The following is a 25,497-nucleotide window of genomic DNA, read 5'->3' on the forward strand; positions in this document are numbered from 1 at the left end:
GTCCAGTTATGTGGAAGATTTAGGCTCTTTTACGTGTTTGGATACTTTACAGCAGACTTCCCGCAGTTTCGTGGCACCTCTTTTTTTTTTCTTTCCCCTTAAATAAGCAAAAATATTTCTATCCTCTGCATGGGCTTTTTCAGAGACTTTTTTTTTTTTTGTCTGCCCACTCTCTGCTTTTCTTTTATGTGGCTGAAAGGATTAAAGTGCAGTCACTGCTTTGAGGGCTGATGTCAGCAGCGAGCTGGGTATTCCTAATTAGTGCCAACACCTGTACCTCATTATGAAGCCTTGTTCAAGCTGCCCAGTGAACCGAGGTAGCTGGTCTCTGTTGCATGTCTCTAATGTGATTATAAACCCCTCTTCTGATGCAAGTTTTATTACTTATCCTACTTTTGGACTGATGTGGAAAGTGAAGCTAAGCTGAGCCATTTGGCTGGCTATCAAAGATTATAAGGAGGGGCAAAGAGAGATGATGCAGTCGTCTCAGTTTCAAGACTTTTAGTTCAAAGCTTGCTTCTGCTTTGACTGTTTAAAAAAAAGAAAAAAGTGTTTTTTCTAGTTTTCAAAGGTCAGAGACCAGATCTACAGATTCCAGGTGGGCTCTGAACACGTGAGTGTGGCTGCTGTTGTGCATAACCCACTGACTTGCTGCAGATAGAGCTTTGGCCTTGACTACTCTTGTACCATCCCTTTGTCTTCAAGGGGAGAGGAGCTAGCAATTCTTCTACACACAAAAGCAAACTCCTTCTCTCCTCCCACCTGATTCCGTATTGTTAGCAGGGCTAAAATGTAATGTGTTTTGCCCTTGCAGTTGAAAATCGTGTTCAATGTGATGTTGAACAGATTTAACTAATTAAATTAATGACTCAGATGAGATCACTATTATCCTTTATTAAACAAATAAATCTTTAAATTTGGCTACTTTTTTTCTGACTAGTTCAGATTTTCAGTTAGATTTTTAAGAGGTTATCTTACAGAATTCAAACACAGGACAACAAAATTCTGGCTGTGGCTTTGGGTTACTTCCCTCTGGGTGAGGAGAGAGGCATAACAGCTTTGGATGTGTATCTGGGAAAGGTTTGAGTTGATAAACCTGTAGGAACTCACAGAACACCGTGCTAGTTATCCAGACTTGGAAACATGGAAGGAAATTGAAGTGTAGTGGGTTCTTAAACTTCAGACGTGGGATTGGAAATGTTGTTACTGAAGGGATCACATCTCTGTAGAGTAAAAGCTGGGGGGTGGGGGAGAAGAGGAATAATTAACAGACTTCTGTGTGCATCTCCTTCAGCTTAGAGTTGACCCAGCCATTTTTAACTCCTTGCAGCACATCCTTTTTATTGTTCTCTTAACTGCGCAAGCTTCACTGCACAACCTGGAAAATGGAGTAAAGGCTTGTTGCAACTACGTGTGTCCGTAGGTATTTCTGTCAGGTACTCATGACTTTCAGAATAGAAATAAATAGGTGCATCTCTGTTACTGCGTGGCAGATACTAAGAACGATAAGAAATACCAGAGTAACAGATTTCAAAGCAGCTGTTTTCCTAAAACAGTTCTTTGATAGCTATATGGAAGTTGTGCAGGTTTCACGAGTGAATTTAACAATTCCTGATGGTGATTTTAAAGCTGAAGTGTTGAATGTATACAAGGCAGAACCTCCAGAGGCAATAAGGTAAGGCAGAGACTGTTCTTTGCATGGATTTGGGATGCACAACAGTTTATATAGCTACACACATATACGTACTTTTGTGTGTGTGTGTGTGCATGCGTATATATCCATGCACGTATACACATAAGTTTTGTGTTATTCCAGGATGCTATTTGCTTTTCCTTCCATTCTTTTGTGTTCTCCAAAAGAAAGTCCTGGATGGATAGTACGCTAAGGTGCATATAGACTCTATTTGTATAAAATGTTTATTAAATCTGCCTTAAAAACAAACACTGACATACTCGATGTGACCCAAACTTTTACTTAATCATTTTGACCAAAGTAGCTCTCTTCAGCAAGCAGTGGTTAACACACTCAGCTAGGGCAGCAGCTATCAGAATCGTATTGTAGTGCTGTTTGTAGTCAAAATTTTATCTGACAAATACACTCATTTCAGTATTTACCATGGTCCTATAAACCACTTATCTCACCTCTAGTCCAGAGAGATCAGGTTGGGAACCAATCCATTTAATGCTAAAAACAAATAATAATCCAGCTCACAGAAGTGATCCATTAGGGATTTAGACCAGTTACTATACCTGATAATGGTCAACAGTGGGCATCTAGGGAAGGAAACCATTGTAAAGCTCTAGAGCATGCTTTGTTTCTTGTAAATTTTTGACTTTGGGATTGTGGGGATGGCAGGTTGATGCTGACACATTGTGTTTTATAGCCCTTGTCATCCCTTTGCCTAATTCTCTTCAGTCTGTTTACTCCTCAACCCCTGCAGCATCCCATAGCAATTGTGTAAAAATTACTTTTTTTGCTTTTAATGGCTTCTGTTTTAAGTTTGTCTCGTAACCGTGTGCCCTTGGCCTTTGGGGCCATGAGGAGCAGTCATCTCCTCATCCTGCTTGCTGTTCTTTACCGCTTGTGGCAGCTTTTTCCTGCTCTGCACCCTCTTTTCTCAGCCTGGCAGCCTCACTCTTCCATCCCTTCTCCTACAGCCATGGCACGCTCCCCATGCAGCTGGAGCTTTGTGTTCTGCAAATACTTTTTCTCCAGCGGTGCCAAAGGGAGGGAGGAGACACTCCCTAGCTCTTAGGAAAAATGAGTGATCTATTAGTGTTGCTCATCCACAAAGGCTTTTCCATCTGGCTCTGTGGGTGCAGCAGTTGAAACCAGACAGCAAGAGGAAGGGCAGGAAGGAGAACCCAGGCAGTTACAGGCCTGTCAGTCTGACCCCGGTGCCAGGGGAGGTTACGGAGCAGATTATCCCGAGTGCCGTCACGTGGCAGATGAAGGACAGTCGGGTGATCAGGAACAGCCAGCGTGGGTTTGTGAAGGGCAGGTCCTGCCTGACTAACCTCACCTCCTTCTAGGACAAGGTGACCTGCTTAGCAGGTGAGGGAAAGGCTGCGAATGTTGTTTACCTGGATTTTAGTAAAGTAAGCAAGCAGTTTGGTGCTTTTGCATGGGTTTCTGGAGAAATTGGCTGCTCGGGGCTTAGCCAGGTACATTGTTCACTAGGTGAAGAATTGGCTGGATGTCTGGGCTCACAGGGTCATGAAGCATGGAGCTCAGTCCAGTTGGTGGCCTGTCACCAGTGGCATTCCCTGGGCTGGATCTGTGGTCTGTGTCCAACTCCATGGCATTCAGCAAGGCTCAGCCCCGGGTCCTGCACCTGGGGCACAACAACCCCAAGCAGCGCTACAGGCTGGGGGCAGAGTGGCTGGAAAGCTGCCTGGCAGAGAAGGACCTGGGAGTGATGGTTGGCAGCTGGCTGAATGTGAGCCAGCAGTGTGCCCAGGTGGCCAAGAAGGCCACCAGCATCCTGTTCTGCATCAGAAACAGCGTGGCCAGCTTGGCAAGGGGGGTGGCTGTCCCACTCCTGGCACTGCTGAGGCTGCATCCTGAGCTCTGTGTTCAGTTTGGGGCATCTCCCTACCAGGAGGTGTGCAGCGGCTGCAGCGTGTCCTGGGCTCTCACCTGTGAATAAAGATGTGGCAGCACATCTCCCTGCTGTCGTCTCCCACTTGAGATTTATATGGGTGATTTATATGAGCCTAGAAGGTTAATCATGTTTCCATAAATCTGTTTAAATCTGACTGAAACGTCTTTGGTGCCTTGCGTATTACAGCTTGGAGCACATAACGTTAAATTAGTTGTCTGGCCATTAAATGTAATTTGAGTTTAGCGGATATTAAGACAAAGTTTGTTGTCTTTATAAACATTTTTTACACCAAAAAGTGTGCTAACAACTCCTTTAAGTTTTTGTTTTCATGTTTTGACATAGAGAACTAATAACTGCACATAAACGTGTCATAAAGTGAAATAGAAGAAAATATAGTAGGATTCCAGCTCTTTGGTTGAACACTGAGATATTCCAAATATTTTGAGTGCTGGCTGTGACAGGACATTCTCTGTAATTGTATCTAATGATCCCCTTGGTGCCGTTTTTTATTAGGAAAACTTAAGCATCCAGATTGTTTATTTTGAACTTGTAAATGAAAACCATTTCTTGTCAGATGAGGAAAGAAATGGTCAAATTAATGTTTCCTAATAGGAAAATGTGTCGTTGCTTTCTCTCATCCTTTGAATAGGATATAAAGGCACATCTTTATGTTTTCTGCCTTCTTCGCAATCCATTAGGTTTTGTTAGCAATGCAAAACTTTGCAGCAAAGCAGTTAGCCTCTTTAAAGCATTATAGCAAGAAATAAACGAGTCAAAACAGATAAAATATTTAATGCAGGTTACTGTCAGTGCTTTTATCGCTTGAGATTTAGAAAAACAAAACAAGAGCGGCGAAACCTACTTTAATTTTTTATTAGCAAGTACAAAAAAATTACCGGATTATTTTAAGAATCTTGCAGCGTGTGAGAATTGTTGTCTATGATGTCGATGGAAAAAACAGGTTTTTCTTAATCCCAAATAGTGCGTATATTTCTGCATTCTTTGCTGATAGCACCCAGTCCCCTACCTGTGTTTCCTACCTTGAGGCTGTGCCCTAAATTTTTGGCCCCCGGCAGCACTGGGTGGAGGGGAGGTGAGGAGCCTTCCCTTGGGCAGCAAAAAATGCACCACTTCTTTCTTTAGTATTGCAAACAGGTTTTAACTCAAATTCAATACACTATTTTGGAGGAAATCACCTTTTTCGCCCAAGTCCCAGCTGATGTTTTAGGGAAAACAGTAGTTCTGCTGTTTCGCAAGTCGGTGCACAAGTGGTACTGTGTGCAGCAGGGGCTGGAGCCGAGGGGAGTGCAGCCACGTGCACGCTCATGTACTTGCTTGAATTTTCATCCCTCTGACGCTGTCTGTTCCTTGGAACGGGTTCTGCTCGGATCCGTGTCGTCTTCAGGGTGTTCGTGCTAAAGGTGTGAGTGCTCAATGGGCAGGAATATGTCAGTGCCTGCCCAGCCCACCTGGCTGGCTGCATGCAGGCCAACGCACGCGGCTTTCTTCAGAGGGATGAAAATCAGGCTGTGCTTTCCTTCCCGTGTGTGAAGAAAGCAGAGAAGAGAGCAGGATTTGATTTCTCCCCGCCTCTTGGGGAGCTCCTGCACGGGTGGTCTCGGGGCCGCGTGCCTTGCTAGCAACACATCTGTCCGGGGATGGTTTCAGCTCTTTGCTGGCCATGTGGCAGGAGGTGATGCCACCACTCGCCCTCCATCTGTACTCACACGGCTCGGTGACCATCAGGGCTAGGGGCACGTTACTAAGCTGTGTAATTCTCAGGTTAGAGAGAAACAAAGAAGCAGCGTTACTTCTTTCCTGAGCTGCCTTCCCTCTGAATTGTTTAACCTTTCAAACTTTCTCATTGCGGCAAATAATTGCCAGCCCAAGTTCTGAGTAGGTGCTTTTTTTTTCCTCCAGTTTATATAGCCTTTTTTGTGAGATTGGATAGGATATTAAAAAATAATAATAAAAAACCCAAACACGAGTGATCTCTCTTCCTCTAGTTATTTGAAAGGTTGTATTAACTCTACTCATATTTCGTAATTTCCTTGGCAGTTGACTATGAAATTTGACCTATTTAAATGGTTTTACTGTACTACATTTCCTGGAGACCTTTCAAGATAATTTGCTTCCTAATCTAAATTTAACAGTTACATAAACCACATTTTGGAGGCTTGAAGACTTCTACCTACTGCCTCTGCATTTTTTTTGTGCGTAGTCGAGCAATATTAAGTCCACAGGTTGAGTCTGAGGGTTGCACGTAGCTTGTCATTTGCTGTACGTACACAGACGCTGTTTTTCTTTTTAACAAGACAGAGAAAGCAGGTTGTTTTTCATCCCACTTGAAAGTTTCCTTAGAAGCGCGGCCAGTTCCGTTTTGCTCGGTCTATTTTAAAATGCAAAGAAATAAAATCTCACCGCTCTCGTGTGTGTTCGCGTCGCAGCTCATTGAATTTCTCGGTTTCCTCTTCCTTCCGTACAGCTCTCCACAGGTACTGAACCTCTCGCCTATGTGCTGAACCCTTCTGTTTGACAGAGTGAAGCCAGGAAGGAAGCACTGTTATTCCCTGGAGGTTCTGTGTTGTTCTGAAATCCCGTATGGATTGAAGGATTCATTTTGTGTGCTTGCCTCTGGTGTCTCTCGCGTAATGTGCCGTGTGAGTTTGGGCTCAGTGATACCTCATCCTTCTTCCTGCTGCCTCTGCTACTGCTGCGTGATGCTGAGAGATGTGTCAGGACAAGAGGATAAACTCGGTGCTTTATTTGGTGAATAAATGCAGTTTGCTCTGACGCAAACTGAAAAGGGAGAAGGGTTTGCTGCTGGTGTTTCTGCAGGTACTTGGGGCGCTGAAATTGTAACTGTCGGCCATTTACATCTACTGCTTGACTGATTTCCTTGAGAGCTGTGCAGTAACCAGCTTTTTCAGAAAGGGGAAGTGCTGCTAGTCAGTGCCATGCTGATTTTCCTCTCCTCCTGAGAGAGTGGTGGCAGAAGCGAGCAGCTGTGTCTTGGGAAATACTGGGGTTCATGTCGTGAGGTGACGCCAGGGAGGAGGGTGTCTTCAGCTTTGCTAATTCCTCTTGTCTGGAGTTGTGGCCCTTCTCCGTAGCTGTTGGGGATGGATTAGGGATGCGTGTCCAGCCCTGACTGCACAAGGGAGAAGAGGCTCGGCCGCTGTGGAGCATGGTGCAAGTCCAGGAACCGTCCTGGAAACTGGATTAAAAACGATTCCAGAAAATGTTCCACTGCAGTAGTTGCCTGGAGAGTCGAGCGCCTCTTTGCTTGCTGTGTGGTGGTTTCTCAACGTCGCTCTTGTGTTTTAGTTTTCATTCAAAAGATCCCTGACGGTGAGCATCTTTGGAATTTGTATTTGTTGTCGTAGAAGTGATCCATCATCTGTTAGTCCTTCTGTTGATATATATAAAAAAAAAAAAAAAGAAAAGAAAAGAGCTTTATATCTAGGCATGTTATCTTCCCATTTTTAGTGCTTGTTTCTAAGGTGATCCATGCTTGGCCATAAGGCTTGAGCACATTTGGAGTCCGTCACCAAAGCACCCCTACTTCCTTCCAGGGTAGTGAGAGTTATTACTTGGTGGCTGAGAAATGAGGTGTATGGTTGGGATGGGATTTTTTGGAGCCACTTACCTCCTTTGTGCTACAGAATTTAATTTCTCAGTTGCTTTACACTCATGTTTCTTAGCTTGTGCCTGGGAACTACTGGAAGTAAATTCTCAAGATCCAGACCAAAAGTTCCACAGGCAAACATGCAAAATGCCAGAGAGAAGATAAAGCGATCTGGAGAGAGGCTGATGGCTTTTGCTGCTCACTGTATGGGATTTCCATCGTGTTCTTAATGACAGCTCATCTCTTCTCATCTCTTTCTTCTTTATAGCAGCATCTACTTGAGGCAGTCTTCTAAATTATTTTTGAACTATTCTGTGAAAAAAGGTATCTCTTATACATTATGAAAAAAATTTAAAATGATTTTTCATTTTGCGTGTAAAGATATTTTTTGTTCTGTCTTTGGCGTGCCATTCATTGTAACCGGTGTTCTGTGGTTGGGAAAGGGCACTGGCACATGGCTGATCTTACTGCTCACCTTCACATTTGATCCTTTCCTGGTGATTCACTCTTTCCTTCATTCACTCCTGAGGCACGTGGTCAGGGCGCGGTGACGGAGGCTGTCCCGTGAGCAGCAGAGGCGAGGCACGAGGATGCTGAGTCCTGCTCCCAGCGGGGACCTACAGAGAGCATGGAGCACGTGGATCCTCTTCATAACCCATCCTCCTGGGAGCAGCTCCCATGATGTGCTGTAGCTCTGTTTGCAGTTACTGGGGTTAATGTTGCCCCAAAAATAATCAGGCTGGATCACGGTGTTCCTGCTGTGCGGGGCTCTTACCCCGGGTGACTGGTTGTGCTGCCTCTCTCTGCTCTGGCGGAGGTGTAAATCTCCTGCCTGAGCTGCTACAAATCCACTGCCCAAGTGCAACTTCCCCAGACGTGTTTCCCTTGCTGTGGAGTGGTTGGCAGAGGTGTGCTTCCTATTCTCAGGTTGGTTTTGTTGCTTGTTTCTGCCCCCGAAGCAGCCACCTCCTCCCTCTGCTCTCCTCCCTGGGGTGCCCAGGCGTTCCCGGCCACGTCTCGGCCCCGTGTCTAACCCCGCTTTCACTGGGCGCCGCCTGTCTTTAAGACGGAGTGAAGAGGTTTTATTGCTGCGTGTGTTTATGTAGACTATAAAAGATGAGAGTCTCCTGCCATAAGCTTTCAGCACCTTTTAACAGCTGTTCAAAAATTCATCCGCACGTAAGAATGGAGCGCTCACGTTTCTTGCTAAGCAGTGGCAATGGGGAGTGCTGCTGTGCACACCTACCTGCATCCTCTCAGCACGTCCCAAGGTCCCGTAACGTGCCCGAAGCTCTGGCAACTAGGCTGTTCAGAGCTGGAGGCTGCTGGCAGAGAAGGGGATGGCACGGGCAATGCCATTTGAGCTGCTCCTGCCTGGAGCCTTTAAACTGCTGGAGCTGGCAAGACAGAAGTGGCCGTCTTCATCCCTCATTACCTAGAGCTTAATTTCAAGCCTGGTGCCACCAAAGCACGTCCAAAGAACAGCTCCTCTGGGCCACGTCAGGCAGCGTTTGCCCAGGAGAGCTTTGCAGTCTCTGACCTGCCCGCTGCCTGCACAGCGAGCGGTGGAAGCGAAACCCCGCAGCGCTGTGGGTCCTCTTTTTAACCCAGCTCTTCCTGTGCGCTGTGGCTGCCTTGCTTCCCCAGCCTGCTTGGGCGCTGAGAAGGGGAATTAACGTGAATTAAGCTGTTTCCTGGTGGGACTCTGTAGGTGATTTAAGGCTATTAAAGTGCTGCACGTGCTGCCTTGCGATGCCCCATCCCGTTAACCGCGGACCCCCCGGTTAAATATCTGACTCGGAGGTGCTGTGCATAGACCCAGCTGACAAATGCATGCGTCGTTTCCCTCTTCGGCTTCCAGCAGCGTGGGCAATGGCTTTCTATAAAAGATAGATCAAAGGATAGTTTTAAACTTTGATTACTGTATCTAAATGCGCCGATCAAACTCATGCTCTTAAGATAAAGGCTGCTGAAAATTTCCACTAAATTAAACAATTCTGCTGCAAACAGTTGGGTCGCAATCTCTTCAAAGCCTTTGGATAGGCTTTTCTTATCCGGAAATCCTGTTTATCCCCCGGTCTTTGGATAATCTCAAGACCCATTGTACAGTAACTAATGTGCAGGCTTTAACAAGCGGGCTATTTAGCTGCGCTTTCCTTTTTCTTCCCTTTAAGCAGCGTGGGGTTGGGTTTTGTTTAAGAGGCGCAGATCCTCACTGATACCCTCCGTGGCTTGTCAGGCCTCCCAGAGCCAAGCTCTTGGGTCCCCCAAGTTGTGACGGGGTGATTTCAGTGCCGTCGCTCACCATTTTGGGGAATTATTCTCCTTTAACATCTGCCTTTCGCTTCATTTTGGGCTTGGTTTTCCTCCCCTTGCATGTGAGCTGCGTTTTGCACCCACGCCTGGCCGTACTGCAGCTCTGCTCACCAATGGGGCTGGAGGGCACTGGCTGCTGCAGTTTCACACCCGTCAGCTCTCCTTTTGGGGTACTCCTGCCTTTGGGGTGCTGGGTCCTGCGAGTTGGGGCCTGTCCTCTTCTGATGGTCGCCACCAACTCTGTTTCTCTCCGTAGGATGCGTCAGGATGAAACGCCACAGGCATCTGAGCACCAGTGACAGTTCAGACAATGAGAGTAAGTAGCCTGTGCTAGTTTTTCTTTGGTCTGTCACCCCCTTGTGGTTTCCTTCTGTGGTTTGAGGGCAAACTGTTTCACCTCCCATAATTAAAACAATGTTTCTTGCTTGATTTCTTCTCGCCTTCTGTGTTCTGAGCCCTGTTATGGGAGGAAAAGCAGGCGAAGGGTCCTGTAAACCTTGGGGGGATGTTAAGCCTGCGTAGCGTTTGAGGAGAAATTTGTGTGCCTTTCCCTTTCAGAGCTGCGAAAAATAAATCTGTAATTCAAGAGAAGTTTTGCTGCCCAGAGGAAGCTTTCCTATGGCTAGTGCCATACAAAAGTCCTGCTGTCTCACGCGGTACAGACTCTCAGCCTTTAGTCCAAGCCTTTATGTGTTGCAGTATCTGACACTGGTTCATCTACACCGTGGCCTGGTAGACAAGTCAGTGAAGCTCTGTTTTAAGAGTTCCTTGGCACATGTCTGGCTGAGGTTGCACCTTCCTCATGTGCCCACAAAGCATCTCTGCGTGGCAGGGTCTGTTTGCTTCCTGGAGCCCGTGCCCATCTAACCATGCTGTGTGCAACCAGGATTCGTGGCCACATTCGTTACGACTCAGCCATGTACTGAACTAGCACCGTGCCCAGGAACGTCTAGACATCACACTGTACTTTCCTGCCTCTCTCATCAGCACCCTTTAGTATCGTTGCTATTTTTTTTTTCACTTTGTTTTTCTAGCACTTGCAAGCTCTGTCCTCAGTTGTGCTCCTCCTTCCACTTCTGCTAGGAAGGAAATGAGGGAGAGTGGTCTGCATGCTTGTCTCTGTTTACTCACACTTGTGTCGGGCAGAGCAGAATGTACCCATAAACGCGGTGCGCTGTGGTTTTACAAAGAACAAGTGGAACAGGAGGAGCTGTAATCAAGCCTACAGACTGCAGAAGAGCTTTTTGCCCACATCTTGTCAAGAACGATCATAATTCAGGAGATTGGAGTGCCTTGTGTTTCACCGAGCAATTAAATGAATTGAAGCAAGCTGTAATGGTTCTGTTTCTTATTTCTTTTCTTTTTCTTAACAGGTCCTTCCACTTCCTTCTCGTCTTGTTCTAAATACAGGAGCAAGTCAAAAACACCAGCAAATGAACAAAAGAAACCTGCTGAGGTAAGAGCCAAGGTTAAAGATTGGTTACGGGTAGGTTTTTGTCATGTGTTTTTCAAGTTTCTAAGGCTTGAAATAGCGAGCTTTGAACCGGTGCCAGCGCGTTAGTTTGTTACCTGTCAGATGCTCCGTGACACTGTTTTTCCTCACCCTGTGAGTAATGCAGGAGCTCCGGTGTCTGATGTCCCAAAATGACTTATGGCTTTGCAGACGGTACCTTGTGGTGCTTTATTCCCCTGAAATATCGTGTCTTTTTGAAATTGAAAAAGCTGGGATGGATCTGTGATTTGAGAGCGAAGGAAGTGGTTGGTGTGTGTGTGTGTGTATGGGCAGGCTGCCTTCTTTCTGCTCTAGGATGAAACAGGAACACCCCACTGGGCAGGTTACGTATGAACAGTGCTTAATCATCATCTGCCACTTTCTCACTCTTGTGGTTACCTTTAGCAAGGATTTTAATTGCCGTCCCTACCCGTTACTCCTATCACCACTGTCGCTGGATCGGTGTTCACCACTCCAGTCCTTTTTCCTTCAGCACTCGTGTGCACTGCAGTGCTCAGATCCACCCTAGCAACCATCGCCACCGATTGCCCTTTTTCGGGAGGATTTTGTTGTCTGCCTCTTCCTCCAGATTTGGTGCCTGCTTTCTCAAGGGCTGAAGTCAGATAACAACTGCAAACGGGAAAATGTTTCTTGCAGTTAATTCCCCTTGCTTGCTGTCACGTCCCCTCCAAATGCATCCTTCAGCGTGCTGGTATGACTGTTGATGCCCGAGGTTACCGAGGAGAAAAAGACTGACAAAACAACACACTTTGCTTCTGTAGAATTTAAAACCCAGAGTTATGTCCCAGAAGTAATTTTTAGTACCATAACAGCAGCTTTTTAGCTGCTTAGATGCTACTGTGGGAGGCTGCATAAATATAAAGGTTGTGTTCGTAGAGCAGAAGCTATTCTGCAAACGTGCTTCGTGCTGCCTTTTCTGAATGCTGCTTCCCAGACGAATTTGGTTTGGTAGGAGCAAGGTTTCAGAGCGTGTCCTTTCTTTGGAAGCTTAATTTTTATCATGAGTTGTTTGAACACAACACGCTGATTCATTCCGAAAAGGGAATCTTGTGTGAATGTTTCCACACAACCCAAATTGGCCAGAGCTAGCTTTATAATGTTTGTTTACAGCCACCAAGAAGGTAAAGAAAACCCTATTACGCTTTTTTACCTTTAAAGCATTGATCTTTGAGGATTACGGTTCTGTAAGAATTTTAATCTTAAAACAGCTTGTGGCTATGGAGGTCTTGAAATTGTTGCTCACGTTTGTCGTCGCAGCAGCTTTGTTGCTTGCCAGGCTGGGTAAGCGGGGACAGAAACAAACGCTTTGCCAGACTTGGTGCTGTTTCAAGTATGCCTCAGTGCCCAGTCCCTTACCAGTCCCTTCTCCCTGCCCAATTTTTTTATCTCGTCTTCCTAAGGATGCTCCCATTACTGTTTTTTTTCCCGTTGCTCCATTCTGTCTTCATGTGCGTCTGTGTGTACAAGCAGTTATGAAGATGTGGCCCATGTATTCAGCCTACGAGTTTTCTTATTTACATAACTTCTAGGAATTAAAAGGAGCAGTGTTTTCAGTTCCTCCTCTTGTGACCTTCTTTGCTGCTTTTTACCTATCCCAAGATAAAATCTTGAACCCTTTATTGCTTGATAAAAATAAAAAATTTGAAGAACAAAATCTGGAATGTACGCTTTGAATTAAAAAAAATGTATTTTATAACATCTCCAGTAACAGTGGCATTTTTATGGTGGCTTTTTGTTTAAGAGTCTCCCTTCCCAGTTTAAAAAAAAAGAAGAAAAAAAGAAAAAAAATCTTAGATGATGTCCTCTTCTGCAGGAGTGTCCCAAGTGCAATACTGCAATATTCCCCCTCCCCACAAAAAAAAAAAAAAAGGATAAAGAAGAGGAATGGACGTGAAGGTGACAGTAATAATCTCTACCCCTTGTGTGTAAGACTTCTGGCTATCCTTCTATTTTTTCCTTTCCCTGTGCTGGAAGCAAGCGCTCCTTCCAACCCCTAGGAAAGCATATGCTGGAGATCTCACGCAATGGTGTACTGCGTGAAGTGCTGCTGTCAGCAGAGCATTGAAATTGATTGTTAATGCACCAGCTGGTGACAAGGCTGGAAAGCAAAGTCTGACCCTACCACATACCCTTCAAAAAAAAAAAAAATCACGTTACGGCAATTCTGCAAGTTTTTTTTTGTGGTAAGAGTTGTCTAATATCCATTGGATAGAAATTGAAAATTTCAGGCTGACAGCATCCCTTTAGCAAGGGATCTCTTTAGCAAGTTGGCAGTGCTCTCCTTTCATTCACCTCTGCTTGCCAGGCAGCAGACGTTTCTTGAGTTAGTGATGCAGAAAATCTAAAAGGTCAAAGCTATAAATAGCTGTTTGGGAATATTTTTGCTCGTGGTCTTCATACATTAATTTTTCTTTCGTGCCAGTAAGCCTGGCTCTCTCAATTATGTTGTGTGTGGATACATAGGCTTTTCTTCTACTTTCTCAGCCATCTCCAGTCCAACTATTCTCCAGTGTTTGGGTTTCCTCTTCAAATAAAAGCTCATTTTCAATATCGTGACGGACAGGTTAGTATATTTGTCAGCTGCTTCACAGGACATGCTTGTAGTGGCCGTGTTCCTCTGTAAATAAAATTAAAAAAAAAAAAGTTGGCTGTGGCTGAGGAGTGCTCTGCCTTGCGTTGCCTCTCATTGTAATCTATCTGATAGAGCTGTAATCTATCGCAAGCAACTGACATGAGAACTTTAAGCTATCTGCTCTAGCATTTACTTTGAATAACTAAACAGCACTAAGGTTACAGGCACACCAGTAGCAGAAGTCAGAACAGTTCTTCTAGATCTTGCTGCTGATGTTGGCCACGTGCAACCTGTGGAGTTGCCCCTTACGGGCTCGAAGCTGGACAGGAGGGACTCGCAGGTCTGAACAGTCGGCTGTGTGGGAGTAGCAGGGTAGGAGGCACTTGGATGCCTGGCTCAGCATGAAACCCCTACTTTGCTGTTTCCCGTCTCCTTGGAAGCTGCAGTGGAAAATGATGGCAGCACAGCTGAAATCATTTTTGCAGGGAAAACCCATCAGCTGGCCTGTGCTGAAGGACTGACCAGTTCTTTTCCCCCAGGCTAGTGGGGGCACAAAAGAGCCAAAGAGATTTATGTGACACTCAAACTTATGATTTGTTTTGTTGTTTTTTTTTTTTTTTCAGTCTTCCCTCCCTCTCTAAACTGTAAGAGAGTTAAGTTAGGATTATGTGTTGTGGGTTTTTTTAAACCCTGCCCGTCTAAGGTGGCAGTATTTTACCTCTCCCTGCAAATAGGGTTCCGAATCCCACAGCAATAGTAGTTTTTAATCCCTCGTTGCTGATAGCGACAGCTGTGTTATCATGTGAAATGTAGCTTGTCTTCCCCAAGTAAATGGTCTGCTTTCATTACTGGGGTATGTGAAACTTTTTTTAGTGGCATTTAACTGTCACATAAATTGTAGGTCTTGATCCTGAGGAGCACCCTGCAAGATTAGACTCTGAGCAGAAAATGGATTCTTTTTGCAGTTGGAAAGCGGTTGGTTTTGTTCTGTGAATGAATGGGCAATATGATTAAATCATATCGTTTGGCATGCCCCATGCATAATAGAAGAGGAGTCTGTCACCTTTCTGTGCGTGCTTTAGAAGATCCTGAGTTAACTGCAACAGCTTGGACATCTCTGCGGGCTTCTCAAGACCTCTGGTCAGCATCCCTTATTCATTTTAATGAGCTGGTTTGTAGCCTGAGTGGGTTAATTGATTAAAAGAAACTAATAATACTTTCATCTAAATCAGAGTGCAACCTTGCTGTTTTTTTTTTTTTTTTTTTTTTTAAATCTTTTTATACCATCTCAAGATATTTGAACTCCTTAACAAGAGGTGGCCGGAATGCACAAGGGCATGGAGAAGTTTGCTTGTGATAAGGCTGAGTTGTTCTGCCTTTGGGATTGAATGCGCAGGCATGATAGTAAAATTCAAATGGTCTGCAAAAAGCAGAGGTAGAGCTTCGGTCCTGTGATGGAGGAATGGGGGAGGAAGGGTGGGAGAATATGAATGAGGCCAAAAGTTAGGAAGTCTGCTGGAATTAATAGGATGTCCTTTTCCGTGCACCATGTAATTAAGACTGAAGCTCATCTGCATAGGAAGTTGTGGAGCCTGAGAATTAAACGTGATTAAAAAAGGAATTAAACGGATGGCAAGGAGTACAGATTTTTCTAAGTATCTTGTTTAATTAATACCATTTTTAAAAATTGATTGTTGAGTTTAATCCCCAAATCCAAAGCTTATGTCTGATTAGCAACTAGGAGGAAACTCGATGTGTTCTTACACGGTTCTCGCATGTGCTTCTGGCTCCCAAGATGGTGCTGTTAGAGATATCAGAGATAAGACATCCAGTGGGTTTGATTTAGTGTCTGATTTCCTGGTTTTTCCTATAAACACTAGTAAAAGAGGCTGAGAAGATTAATGGCTGCTCCAAAGCAAAGTGCGATATTTCATTTGCTTGAGTCCTGGCTAATCCTTGGAAATAGTTTTAGGGAGTAGGAGTTTGACGATTAGGATTTACTGCAGGGCATGGCCAAATTACTTAGATGTTTGAGAAGTACAAGCTGAATGCTACACTTCTGTCTGCTTTAGCTGTTTGAACATCATTAGTTTTTCGGTCCAGTCAGTATACATGCCTGGAGCTGTAGCTTCATGGCTGTTTTACAATTATTTTGACTTCTATTTGCTTTGCTACAATGCAAACCAACCAACCTGTGCTGTCGTGAGACTCTAGCCTCCTTTGTAATAAGGTGCCTTAAATTAGAAATTAATGCCCAGGTTGCAGTGTATTAATGAGGAAAAAAATCTACCTCACAAGGATGAGTGCACTAAATTTTGGAAAGTGGTGTGTCCCTTACAACTCCGTCCCCTGTAGGTGGGCAGTCTTTGGCAGATGTGAAACATCTATACAAAAATTGAAGTACACTACATGTATTAGATTAGATTATCTATACTCAGATATTATGTGGCTGCATTATGCTTGTCTTGCTACAGTTTGTCCACCTTGTTATTTATGTGGTGATTTTAGGTATAAACTGATGCTTTTTAAGTGACTTTAATTTTTGCTGATGGTGTTAAACGTGAGAATTACGAATTACAGCAGGACAGTAAGCTTTGCTGATGGGTGACTTCGGGATGAAAAAGAAGATAATTGTGGAGGTGTATAAAAAATGCCTGAAAACCTGATGGAAAACTTGTGTTCTTACGTAATTTACTCTGCATTTTAGAGAAAATGCCTCCTGTTGGATGGGTATTTGACACCTGGAATTTCATCTCTGGCCTTCAGGATGGGTCGTGAAGGAGGTGGAAAAATCAGAAACCTACTGAGCATTTCAGCTTTCTCTTTTTAGAGTAGGGTACTGAGGATGTTTCTGAGGTCATGTTTCTGGGGAAATCTGAGTGGGGAGAGGCATATTTTTTTCCCTCCTGCCTTTTAAAAATCACTACTTTGTTTCTGGGACAGCCAGACTTCTGACTCTAGACAGCGGGCGTGAGGAAATGAAGTGTGTACTGCTGACTCCTCCGGGGCTCTGCCAGGCGCCAGGGGAAGCCTGAGGAGTGAAGCAATTAGATGCAATCCAGGAGAAATCCTGCTTTAATTGTAACAGCAGCAGAGTGGTTAACATGTGCTTTACTTAAACCTCTGCCACGTGGTTCCCAGCGGTGGCCTACGTGGCCATGGGAGCACCTTACCGCGGTGGAGTTCTGTAGGGAGGTGGTCACATACTGAAAAGCTCAGTGTCACAAGAAGAAATAGGATTTTTCTTACCATTTTTAAGAGATGACCCAGTCTGTTCGCTCTCACTGACACAAGCATTTGGGTAAGTAAGTTGAATGAGCAATAGGATCAGTTGCTGCTGGTAGAAGCGTGCGGGGGGGGGTATTAAATTAAGTTTTTGACTCATTTTGTTGTGTTTTTTTCTTTTTGAGGAGGGAGGAGGTTTTTATTCCCTGTTCCCCCCCAAATGCGGCTTTAGGTTTGCATTGATCACAAACAAAACGTTCCTGAGGCCTGTGCAGATCTGGTATTTGCGTGGCTCAGTGAGGATGGAGGCTGTAGAAGGCTGTCTTGTAGTTAAGACCCGATCTCTGTCTTTGATACTAATATTTCACTATAATTCTCTGTAGCATTGCATGTGCCTCCCCGATATCTTTAGCAGATAAGGATATTGCCCAGAAAGCCATATTCTTTAGTGGATAGCCTTGATTTATTCCCAAAGTCAGCGTGGGGGTGGGGGTCCTGTGAGGAAGATTAAACGTCGAGTTTTCCCAGTGTTTGCTGAAGGAGTTCATGTTGAAGTCAGACAGCTCCTGGTGCCACATTTACAAACTCCTGATTCAAGAAGTTCATTTTCCTTGGACATGCACTTCTAGCATAATTTACAAATAGGACTCCCAAGTCTGAAAAACAAATAAAACATGTGAACCGTATCTTTCCATCCACAGGCCCATGGTCTCACTGTAGCTTGGTGTTACTGCCGTGGAGGAGCAGAGCGTGCTTATTGTGGAGAATTTTTGTAGGATTTAGGCTGTTAAAGGCTTAGAGACAACAGTGTGTCTGCAGTGGTGCCTCAGTTGTTCTCATTGCTTCAGCAAATCTTGTCAGACTTCACTGCAGAGCAAAAAGACCAGAGAACAGGGTTTCCTCTTATAAATTTGAGTCCCAGCTTTAAAGTGTGAAAAAAAAAGTTGTACAGTTTCTCAACAAAACGCTTGGTATTTTTATTGTGACATAAGCAAGCGTGTTTTTCATTGGCTTCATTCAGACAAATTGCTGCACCATTTTCAGCTGAAACTGTAAAGCTCCTGGCAGCTACGTGACAGGAGAGGTTCAGACCGAGCAGTCTCGCACGGTAAGCAGGGCTGAAATCCATCGCTTCCTTCACACTTTCAATTGCCAAAAATATTTTTTTAAACATCCCACTGTCACACTGACTTCTGAGGAGGCTTCCAGCAGGTGGATGTTTCCTGTTGGTGTGTGTACAGACCCCATCGGGTGGCTTCTGGCAGCTGTAGTTGTGCTGGGCAGGGCCCTGCCGCGTGAGGTACGAGGTGCATGGCAATGGTGCTGGCCGAGTTGCCTCACGCGAGGGGCCCTGAATCCTCCCAGGTGGGTGGGGACACAGTGCTAGCCTAGGCACGCTCATTATTGAGCTCTCTTTGGTTTCTGTGATACTACAGATGATGCTAAAATACAGCTGAAGGCTTGTGTTTTGTGTGTGGCTAGAAATGTAGGTGCTTTGGGGTGACTGACGCTCACTGCTGTGACCGAAAGGTGAGTGCTGACTGGAAGTGAAGGGGTCACTGCCAGGAGAGGCTGCATTGCGCTGGCTGTTGCCTCATGGATGCAGTAAGTGTCACAGAAGAGTCCAAAAAGACACAACCGTGAGGAGAAGTTGGCTGTCTAAATGCTGAACGCGTGTCAGCCCTTTGAGCTGGCTCAGCTCATAGCCTTGAGGCTGACTGCAGGAGTAAAATTTACTTAATTGATAAGAAAAAATTTCTTGATAAGGAAACATGTTTATTGTGGGAAGATAGGCTGCATGAAGAGATGATGGATGATGAGAGCTGGAGATCGTGGTGTCTCTGTAAGGATTCCGGGTGTCTGCGGGAAATACTCAGCTGGACTCGTGCTGTAAGTGTGAATGGCAATGAAAGCGTTCTTAGGAAATCTTAGTTGGGTTTGGGATCCCTGAAGGTTTCAACCATTGCATTTATATTTGTTAAATCTTTGGCCTCCGGTGATAGCACCACTGTAGACTTCAGCGACCTGAGGTGGAGAACTTCATGTTGCTGCATGGTGACCGTGTGGCCAGGCAAAAAATAAAGCTCGTGCTCTAAAAATAGAGATGATACAGCTCACGTACATAATGGACAATCAGGAGATGAATTTGCTGCTAAGCAGTGTAGTTAGATGTAGTTGGAGTACTGCTGCCTTTCAGAGCGTTTTTCATTTAGTGTTTAAAAAACAGCGGTTTTGATATGTAACACTCTAGGTCTGTGTTTCTCAGTGCTTTAAAAGGTAGTTTGTAAGGCACTTAACCCCTCAGATAAGGTTTGAGGAATATACGTTGTAATGATTAAACCATTGCATTTCTCAGTTATTGGATTATTTTTCCTTATGGAAAAATTATGGGTTTCTTTGGCACTGTGCCGTGTTAGTGCCTCGCAAACCTGGCTCTGTATTCGTAACAAAAAAATTACAAATTCTTTACAATGGCTTAAAACACTGCACATCTTATTTTTGCTGTGTAGACATACTGCTTGTGTTAAAATGGATGCTTACAGCGTTAATGCTTTCCCTCCTGTCACTGAGGCTTTAGTTGCTCTCTATTTTTGAGCTTCCAGGTTAACTTGCTCTCCTGGCAGCCTACGAGCAATGCAGACGTAGCGCACAGTGAAGCAACTCCTGTGCTTTGAGCTACCAGCAGCCTCTTTCAATACCTGTTTCTACTTAAAAGTGCAGTGCCTATTTTTTTTGTTACAACGATTTCTTGATGATTTCCAAGAACAGCTGAGAATTTTTGCAGTAGGCATTAACCGGTCTGGTGCTGTCAAATTGAAAAGGGTACACGAAGATATTTGGCTCTGAAGTATTTTATTACTGTTCTGGCTATAAAACTGAATTAGTAAGAAGAGAGTTCAACCTGCCACAGCTTATTGCAGGGATATTTTCCCTTCTCATTTTATTGCCCTTTGAGGATTTGATTTCTCATTATGATAACACAATTAATTAGTTGCGATGTCTCCCCAACACCAAGTCGCGGTCGCTGTTCTGCTTTTATGGATGTTAAACTTGGGCAGGGTAGCAGTGGGAAGGGGAAAAAAAAAATAAAAAATTCATCTGCCCTTTATTTGAATTTCATGCACCTGTAGTTGACAGGCACTTACATCAAGTAAGCTTTGAGACGGCCGATAATCCTGGTTGCATGTTCGTCAGACTGGAATCCTCTGCAGCCAGGAGCTGGGTGTTAGAGCTGGAGGTTTGTCACGGGTGGCCTACGCTGGTGTGTTTCACCATGTAGGTTTGCTAAGGAGTCCCGAGGCTGGATTGCATTTTTGTGGTGGCATTGCTGGGGTTCAGGCATAAAGCAAGGCAGAATTCGTGCTTCAGTGTAGGCAGCTGTTTGTCTTCAATGCTGAAGATCCTGACCAGTAAAACTTCAAATGGATTTAGTAGATGAGCAAGTGCCTGTACATCAACTTTGCCATGGCAACTGCTCTGAGCTCATGATGAATATGACAATTAGAGGGAGATTGACTGAGCGGAGGAAAAAGATATGCAACCTTGTACCTAAGTTGGGATGAAGCATGCAGACTGGCAAGTAAAATGAGCTGTTTGAAAGTGATATTATAAATAAACTAGGTACAGGCCTCCTTTCCCCCTTTCCCTTGGTAACCTGCAGCAGCTTGCTTTCTTCCTTCTGATTAGACTTCAGGCAGCAGCGTGGTTTTGAGTTAGCTGAAAATTCTTGCCATGCTGCACCTGGTATGTTAAGAGTCAATAATCTAGATGACTTCAAATTAATGTGTTTGTGTGCCAGCACTCTTTAAAAAAAAAAAACAAAACTAACAACATACGCGCATTGTTTCAGTGTAGATTATGAAAAATCCATACTGCTTCCCCTGGTGGAAATCTTTTTTCTCAAGCCTCTCCTCTCTCTGGGTTTCCTTTGCAGGTGTTCCGCAAGGATCTCATTAGTGCCATGAAACTACCGGATTCTCACCATGTTAACCCCGATGAATATTACGTCTTTGCGGACACGTGGAAACAGGAATGGGAGAAAGGAGTCCAAGTTCCAGCCAGTCCAGAAACAATTCCACAGCCTTCTCTCAGGTAACAGCGATTGCACATCAAGCATGTGCGCAGAATGTGAGCTCAGAGAAGGTGGCCTCTCAAAAAAAAAGAGGTGGTCTAAACACAGCCCACGTTTCCTTGTTGTTACGGTTACACCTCCAAAGCATCAGCCTCCAGGCATGCTTTTAAGCCAAACAAGCATCAATTTGGAAAACATTTCTGTGGCACTTCAGATCTGGTTCTGTCTAGATACCATGATGGTATCTACATTACAAGTGCAAAAAGGGGATTTTGTTTTTTTCCTGAGTCGCGTGGTGCTATGGGTTAAATCTGTTTTCTCTTTTAAGTGTGGAAAGTTAAATTAAAAATAAACCTAAATCTTGCATTGCTTTCATGTTACTTGAAAAGCCTCTCTATAAAGCATGAAGAAATAGAACAGTAGGCGCTCAGGAATAGCTGGTACCCGATCAAACTACTCACTTGTTCACATAATACAATTTTTGTTGGTGTTGCCAGAGCCTTTAACTCCTTCTGCTATCTTTTTCCACAAATAGCCTCTGATCAATATACAAGTTCAGTGATGTCAGTTTCAGGAGACAGATTGTTTGTCCTCTGGTCTTGTGTTTAGACCAGGAAAACCTAACAGTGTAGTCCTGTAACCTTTCCTGGTGGAAAAAGTGTCTTTTAGTGTAGAGGTATTACTGCCAGCATGGTCTTCAAGACGAAGATAAATGAATTGTCCAGTGAAAGCGCTGATGCCAGCATAATTTAATTTCCACTGGGGCTATTGTCAGTACCAAGTTATTAAAAATAAATATATTGCATCTCATACCAGCAGTATTACGTTAGAGTTAAAAATTGATACAGAATGGTCTGGACTAGAGAAAAGAAAAGCTCACAAGGGAACACGAGAAAAAACGAGCAAGGTGAAGGGGGGAAGAAGAATGGCAGAGGAGCATTGTTTGTGCTGACATTGACAGCCCACATTGTCCAGTTAGAATTATGTGGGATACTGCTAGGCTGCTGCCTGCTCCTCCTTTCCTCCTCTGGCCTTGTTTCCCACAGCTTTTCTTTTCTGCTGGTGCCGGGGAGGGCGAGCTCTGGAAAGCACGCAGAGCTTCTCACGTATGGCACTGTTCCATTCAGTATCTCCCTGGCTTCCTTTCACATGCAGGGCCTCTCGCATCAAATGCAGAGAAAGATCGACTTTATCTAGCTAGGGTCAGTCTCTCCATTCTCATAGGCTAGTTTACTAGGCAAGCACTAATTTTTATCTCTTAAAATAATTGAAAGGTTAAAAACACCAGTATTTTTTTCCCTTTGCTTCCTGGATGATTTTTAGCTGTTTTTTCCCCTCTACGTTTTTGCTCAGCAACAGAATGGTTCTTACAAATGTATTATTTTTGTTATGTAACGTGGATGAAGTGTCACATATAAAATATGGGTAGACTGCTTAACCCCAATGAAGAGCAAACATCTCCTCCTCCTCTCCCTAGCTGCAGCAGAATAAATCAAGCTTTCCTGAAAAAGCTGGAATCCTGAGGACTGTAAGCTGGCAAGATTTCCTTCTATCGTTTAGGAAGAAGACAGAACAAAGATTGTAGGGTTTTTCGGCATAATACTTTCTGTGTTTCAAAAACATTTGCATCGCCATGCTAGTAGCATTTGTTAAGTTGAAAATATTATGCACAGGCTTACATTTTAAAAATGATTCTGTCTACGTAGCAAACCTTAACATATTTCATGTGAAGAAATGACATTTACAGAATCCTGTCTTCCCACCCTGGCTTCACTCACAGGCTAGTTTAAAATCTGTGAGATGCTAGATTTCTTTGCACTTGATAACAAATATTTCATGTCTTTCAAGGCTGAATCTTAAAAAGCTGGAGCTAACTCCATTTCCTTTTTATTTTCATGTGTAGGGTTGTAGCAGAAAAAGTGAAAGAAGTACTGTATACACGACCCAGGAAGTACATCCACTGCTCCAGCCAGGAGCCCACAGAGCCAGGTTACATCAACATTTTGGAATTGGCAGAATCGGTGTGTCGCTATGACTTGGATGATATGGACATCTTTTGGCTCCAGGAGCTAAACGAAGAGCTTACTGAAATGGGTAATTTCACAACATGTTCTAGTTTTTAAAGCAGCAGTTAACTGCTGCTGCTTGAGTTGTAGTCTGCTGTGTGAGATTCCTTAAAGATATTTGAATGAGAATTGGATGGAAATGCTAGGAAAAACGAGGTAATGAACAGCTATAAAAACATTTAAAATGAGTTGCTGGATCAGTTAGCGTTTGATATTTTACCTGTTGTGCCTAGAAACTTCTTCGCGTCCAAAATCACGTGCAACTTCTGCAGGCTGATACAGGAGGGGAAGAGCCCAAACCAGGTGGAATTAATTTTAGGGCATTAAAGGTTAAAAATATTGCATAGGAAAAACACATGCTTCCATTTTTTAAACTTGTACATATTATTGCTACAAAATACAGAGTTCTGAGCAGCTGACATGCTGGGTTCTTAACAGAATAATTAAGTTGCACACATGCTAGCCCACTTAAAATCTGCTAAATTTTTTTTTTCCATACGAGTTGTGGGTATAGAAGGCTTTGAGGTGGAGTGAACTATGGAAAATAATCTTGGAGATATTGCTGGAATAACTGGGTTGTGGTGGGATGGCCTGTGCAGCTGGTGCTCTTCCATGGACGAGTGCAAAAGGGAGATATTTAACATCTCCTGTTCACAAAGGAGGAACTAGGTGGGAAGGGCTAATTGGTAGGGGCATAGGCTGTAGCAGGTGTGAAATAGTGGAGACTGAGATCCTGAGGCGAGCAAAGAGGAAATAGCCTTCTGCTCCTGGGCTTACAGAGAGCAGGCTTCTGCTTATCTGGGGAGCTGCTAGGTGGGGAGTGAGGCAACTCTGAAGGGTGAAGTTGCTGGAGAGAGCTAGCAGGGCTTTAAGGACACTCTCCTTCAAGCACAAGTGTGATCATGGCTTTTCTGGGGCTGAAATCACCATCCCTGGAGATTTTCAAGGTCTGACTGGGTGTGTTTGTGAGCAACCTAATCTGGATTCAGTGCTGGCCCTGCTCAGCGCAGGGAACTGGGCTGGATCCCTCCAAGGCCCATTCCCACCTGAATGATACCATGATCCTTTACATTCAGGGAGTGGAAGAAACATTCTGGCACTGGAGAGAACAGTTTAATACCAGAAGGCACTCTGTTTTAGCAGTCATTTATCATTTCCATCTCCCTGTTTATCAGTTGCAACAAGAAATCAAAATGAGCAGCCATCTCCTTGTCCAGCAGTTGGAGTGATGTCTTTTGTCTTATGCACAACCCAGACTTTTACTTCAATAGTCGTTCTGTTTGTATTTATAAAACCCTGCTAAAATTAGCCAGTGAATGATAAAAGGCTTTTTAAATTTAAGTCGTGTATGCTGTGGTAGTTGCTGGAAGTTGTGCTTTATGTCTGCCTCTCAGACCGGGTCAAAAGCGCCTGACTGTCTCCCAATTCCCCCCTCCCCGTTCTGCACTGCAGGGTGCGGGCCCCTGGATGAAAACACGATGGAAAAGACGATTGAAGTGCTGGAGCGGCACTGCCACGAGAACATGAATCATGCAATTGAGACTGAAGAAGGGCTGGGCATAGAGTACGACGAAGATGTCATCTGTGATGTGTGCCGGTCCCCTGACAGCGAAGATGGGAATGATATGGTGTTTTGTGACAAGTGTAACATCTGCGTCCATCAGGTCGGTGCCTGCGGAGGCGTTGACACTGTCCTCTGGTCTTTGTTTACCTTGGCAAGCGTGGAATTTGAGCTGGTATTAAATGTGGAGGGCTTTGCCATTTGCTGGGTAAGGAGGGTGGTGCAATACCAAGCCCAAATTCTGTACTCTGGGAGTTACAGCAGGTAAGTGGCCAAGCACAGTCTGTGTGTGGACCTCTGTCACCCAGCAGGAGTGTGAAGCGTCCTCAGGACTTGCAAGCGCTTTCTCTGTGACCATAAAGCCCTTTATTAACCCTCCTTTTGAAAATAAATAGGGTGGAGAGCGCTGCCTGCCTATATGTGAAGAATTCAAAGACAGCTTATTTAAGAGCTGGGGTTTTTCCCTCCTTGATTGACTTGTTAACTTGTTAAGAAAGCCTGGCAGCAACCAGAAAGAGTTATCACTTCGATTTTTAATCTGGATGGGCCCTGCTTCACCAAGCAGCCTCAGGTCTGTTCGTCATCACGCCGCTTGGAGGCGGGGAGGAGGAGTGCGAGAGATTTCCTCCTTCACAGTGCCCTCTCATGCCAGCTCAGCCAGATTGCCAAGTTACTGGTTTGGTAGCCTAGGCCGCCTCCACTCATTAGCTGGATTAAATTAGGGAACGGTTTACGTCCGTCTCCAGCCTCCTAAATGTGATCTTTTGGTATAATGCCACTTCTGCATCAGTAATAGAAAGAGTGTTGGTGGGAACGTGCCTCAGAACAGGAAAAAAATAAATCACTTGTAAAATTGAGATTACAGCTCCCCCTGTTGGGTTTTTCCAACAGTCAGACATGAAAATAGCGTTCAGGTTAGTCTGTCCTGGTGGTTCTGTA

At 44.4% G+C, this 25,497-nt stretch overlaps 1 protein-coding gene across 3 annotated transcripts in view; it reads left to right on the top strand.

The window, feature by feature from the left end:
- Window positions 1-25,497, top strand: part of JADE3 (jade family PHD finger 3) — a 54,794-nt gene that overhangs the window by 14,967 nt on the left and 14,330 nt on the right. For 2 of the 3 annotated variants that reach the window (XM_068681601.1, XM_068681596.1), the window contains 5 exons: window positions 9,806-9,865; window positions 10,923-11,005; window positions 20,794-20,951; window positions 22,835-23,025; window positions 24,450-24,661. In XM_068681601.1, coding sequence (XP_068537702.1) covers window positions 9,817-9,865; window positions 10,923-11,005; window positions 20,794-20,951; window positions 22,835-23,025; window positions 24,450-24,661 — 693 coding nt within the window. In that variant the 5' untranslated portion in view covers window positions 9,806-9,816. Of the gene's footprint in view, window positions 1-7,762; window positions 8,161-9,805; window positions 9,866-10,922; window positions 11,006-20,793; window positions 20,952-22,834; window positions 23,026-24,449; window positions 24,662-25,497 lie in introns of those variants that run through there. The other variant, XM_068681604.1, reaches the window with a different exon arrangement.

The sequence above is a fragment of the Anas acuta genome, chromosome 1, assembly GCF_963932015.1.
Source record: "Anas acuta chromosome 1, bAnaAcu1.1, whole genome shotgun sequence".
Lineage (NCBI taxonomy): Eukaryota > Metazoa > Chordata > Aves > Anseriformes > Anatidae > Anas > Anas acuta.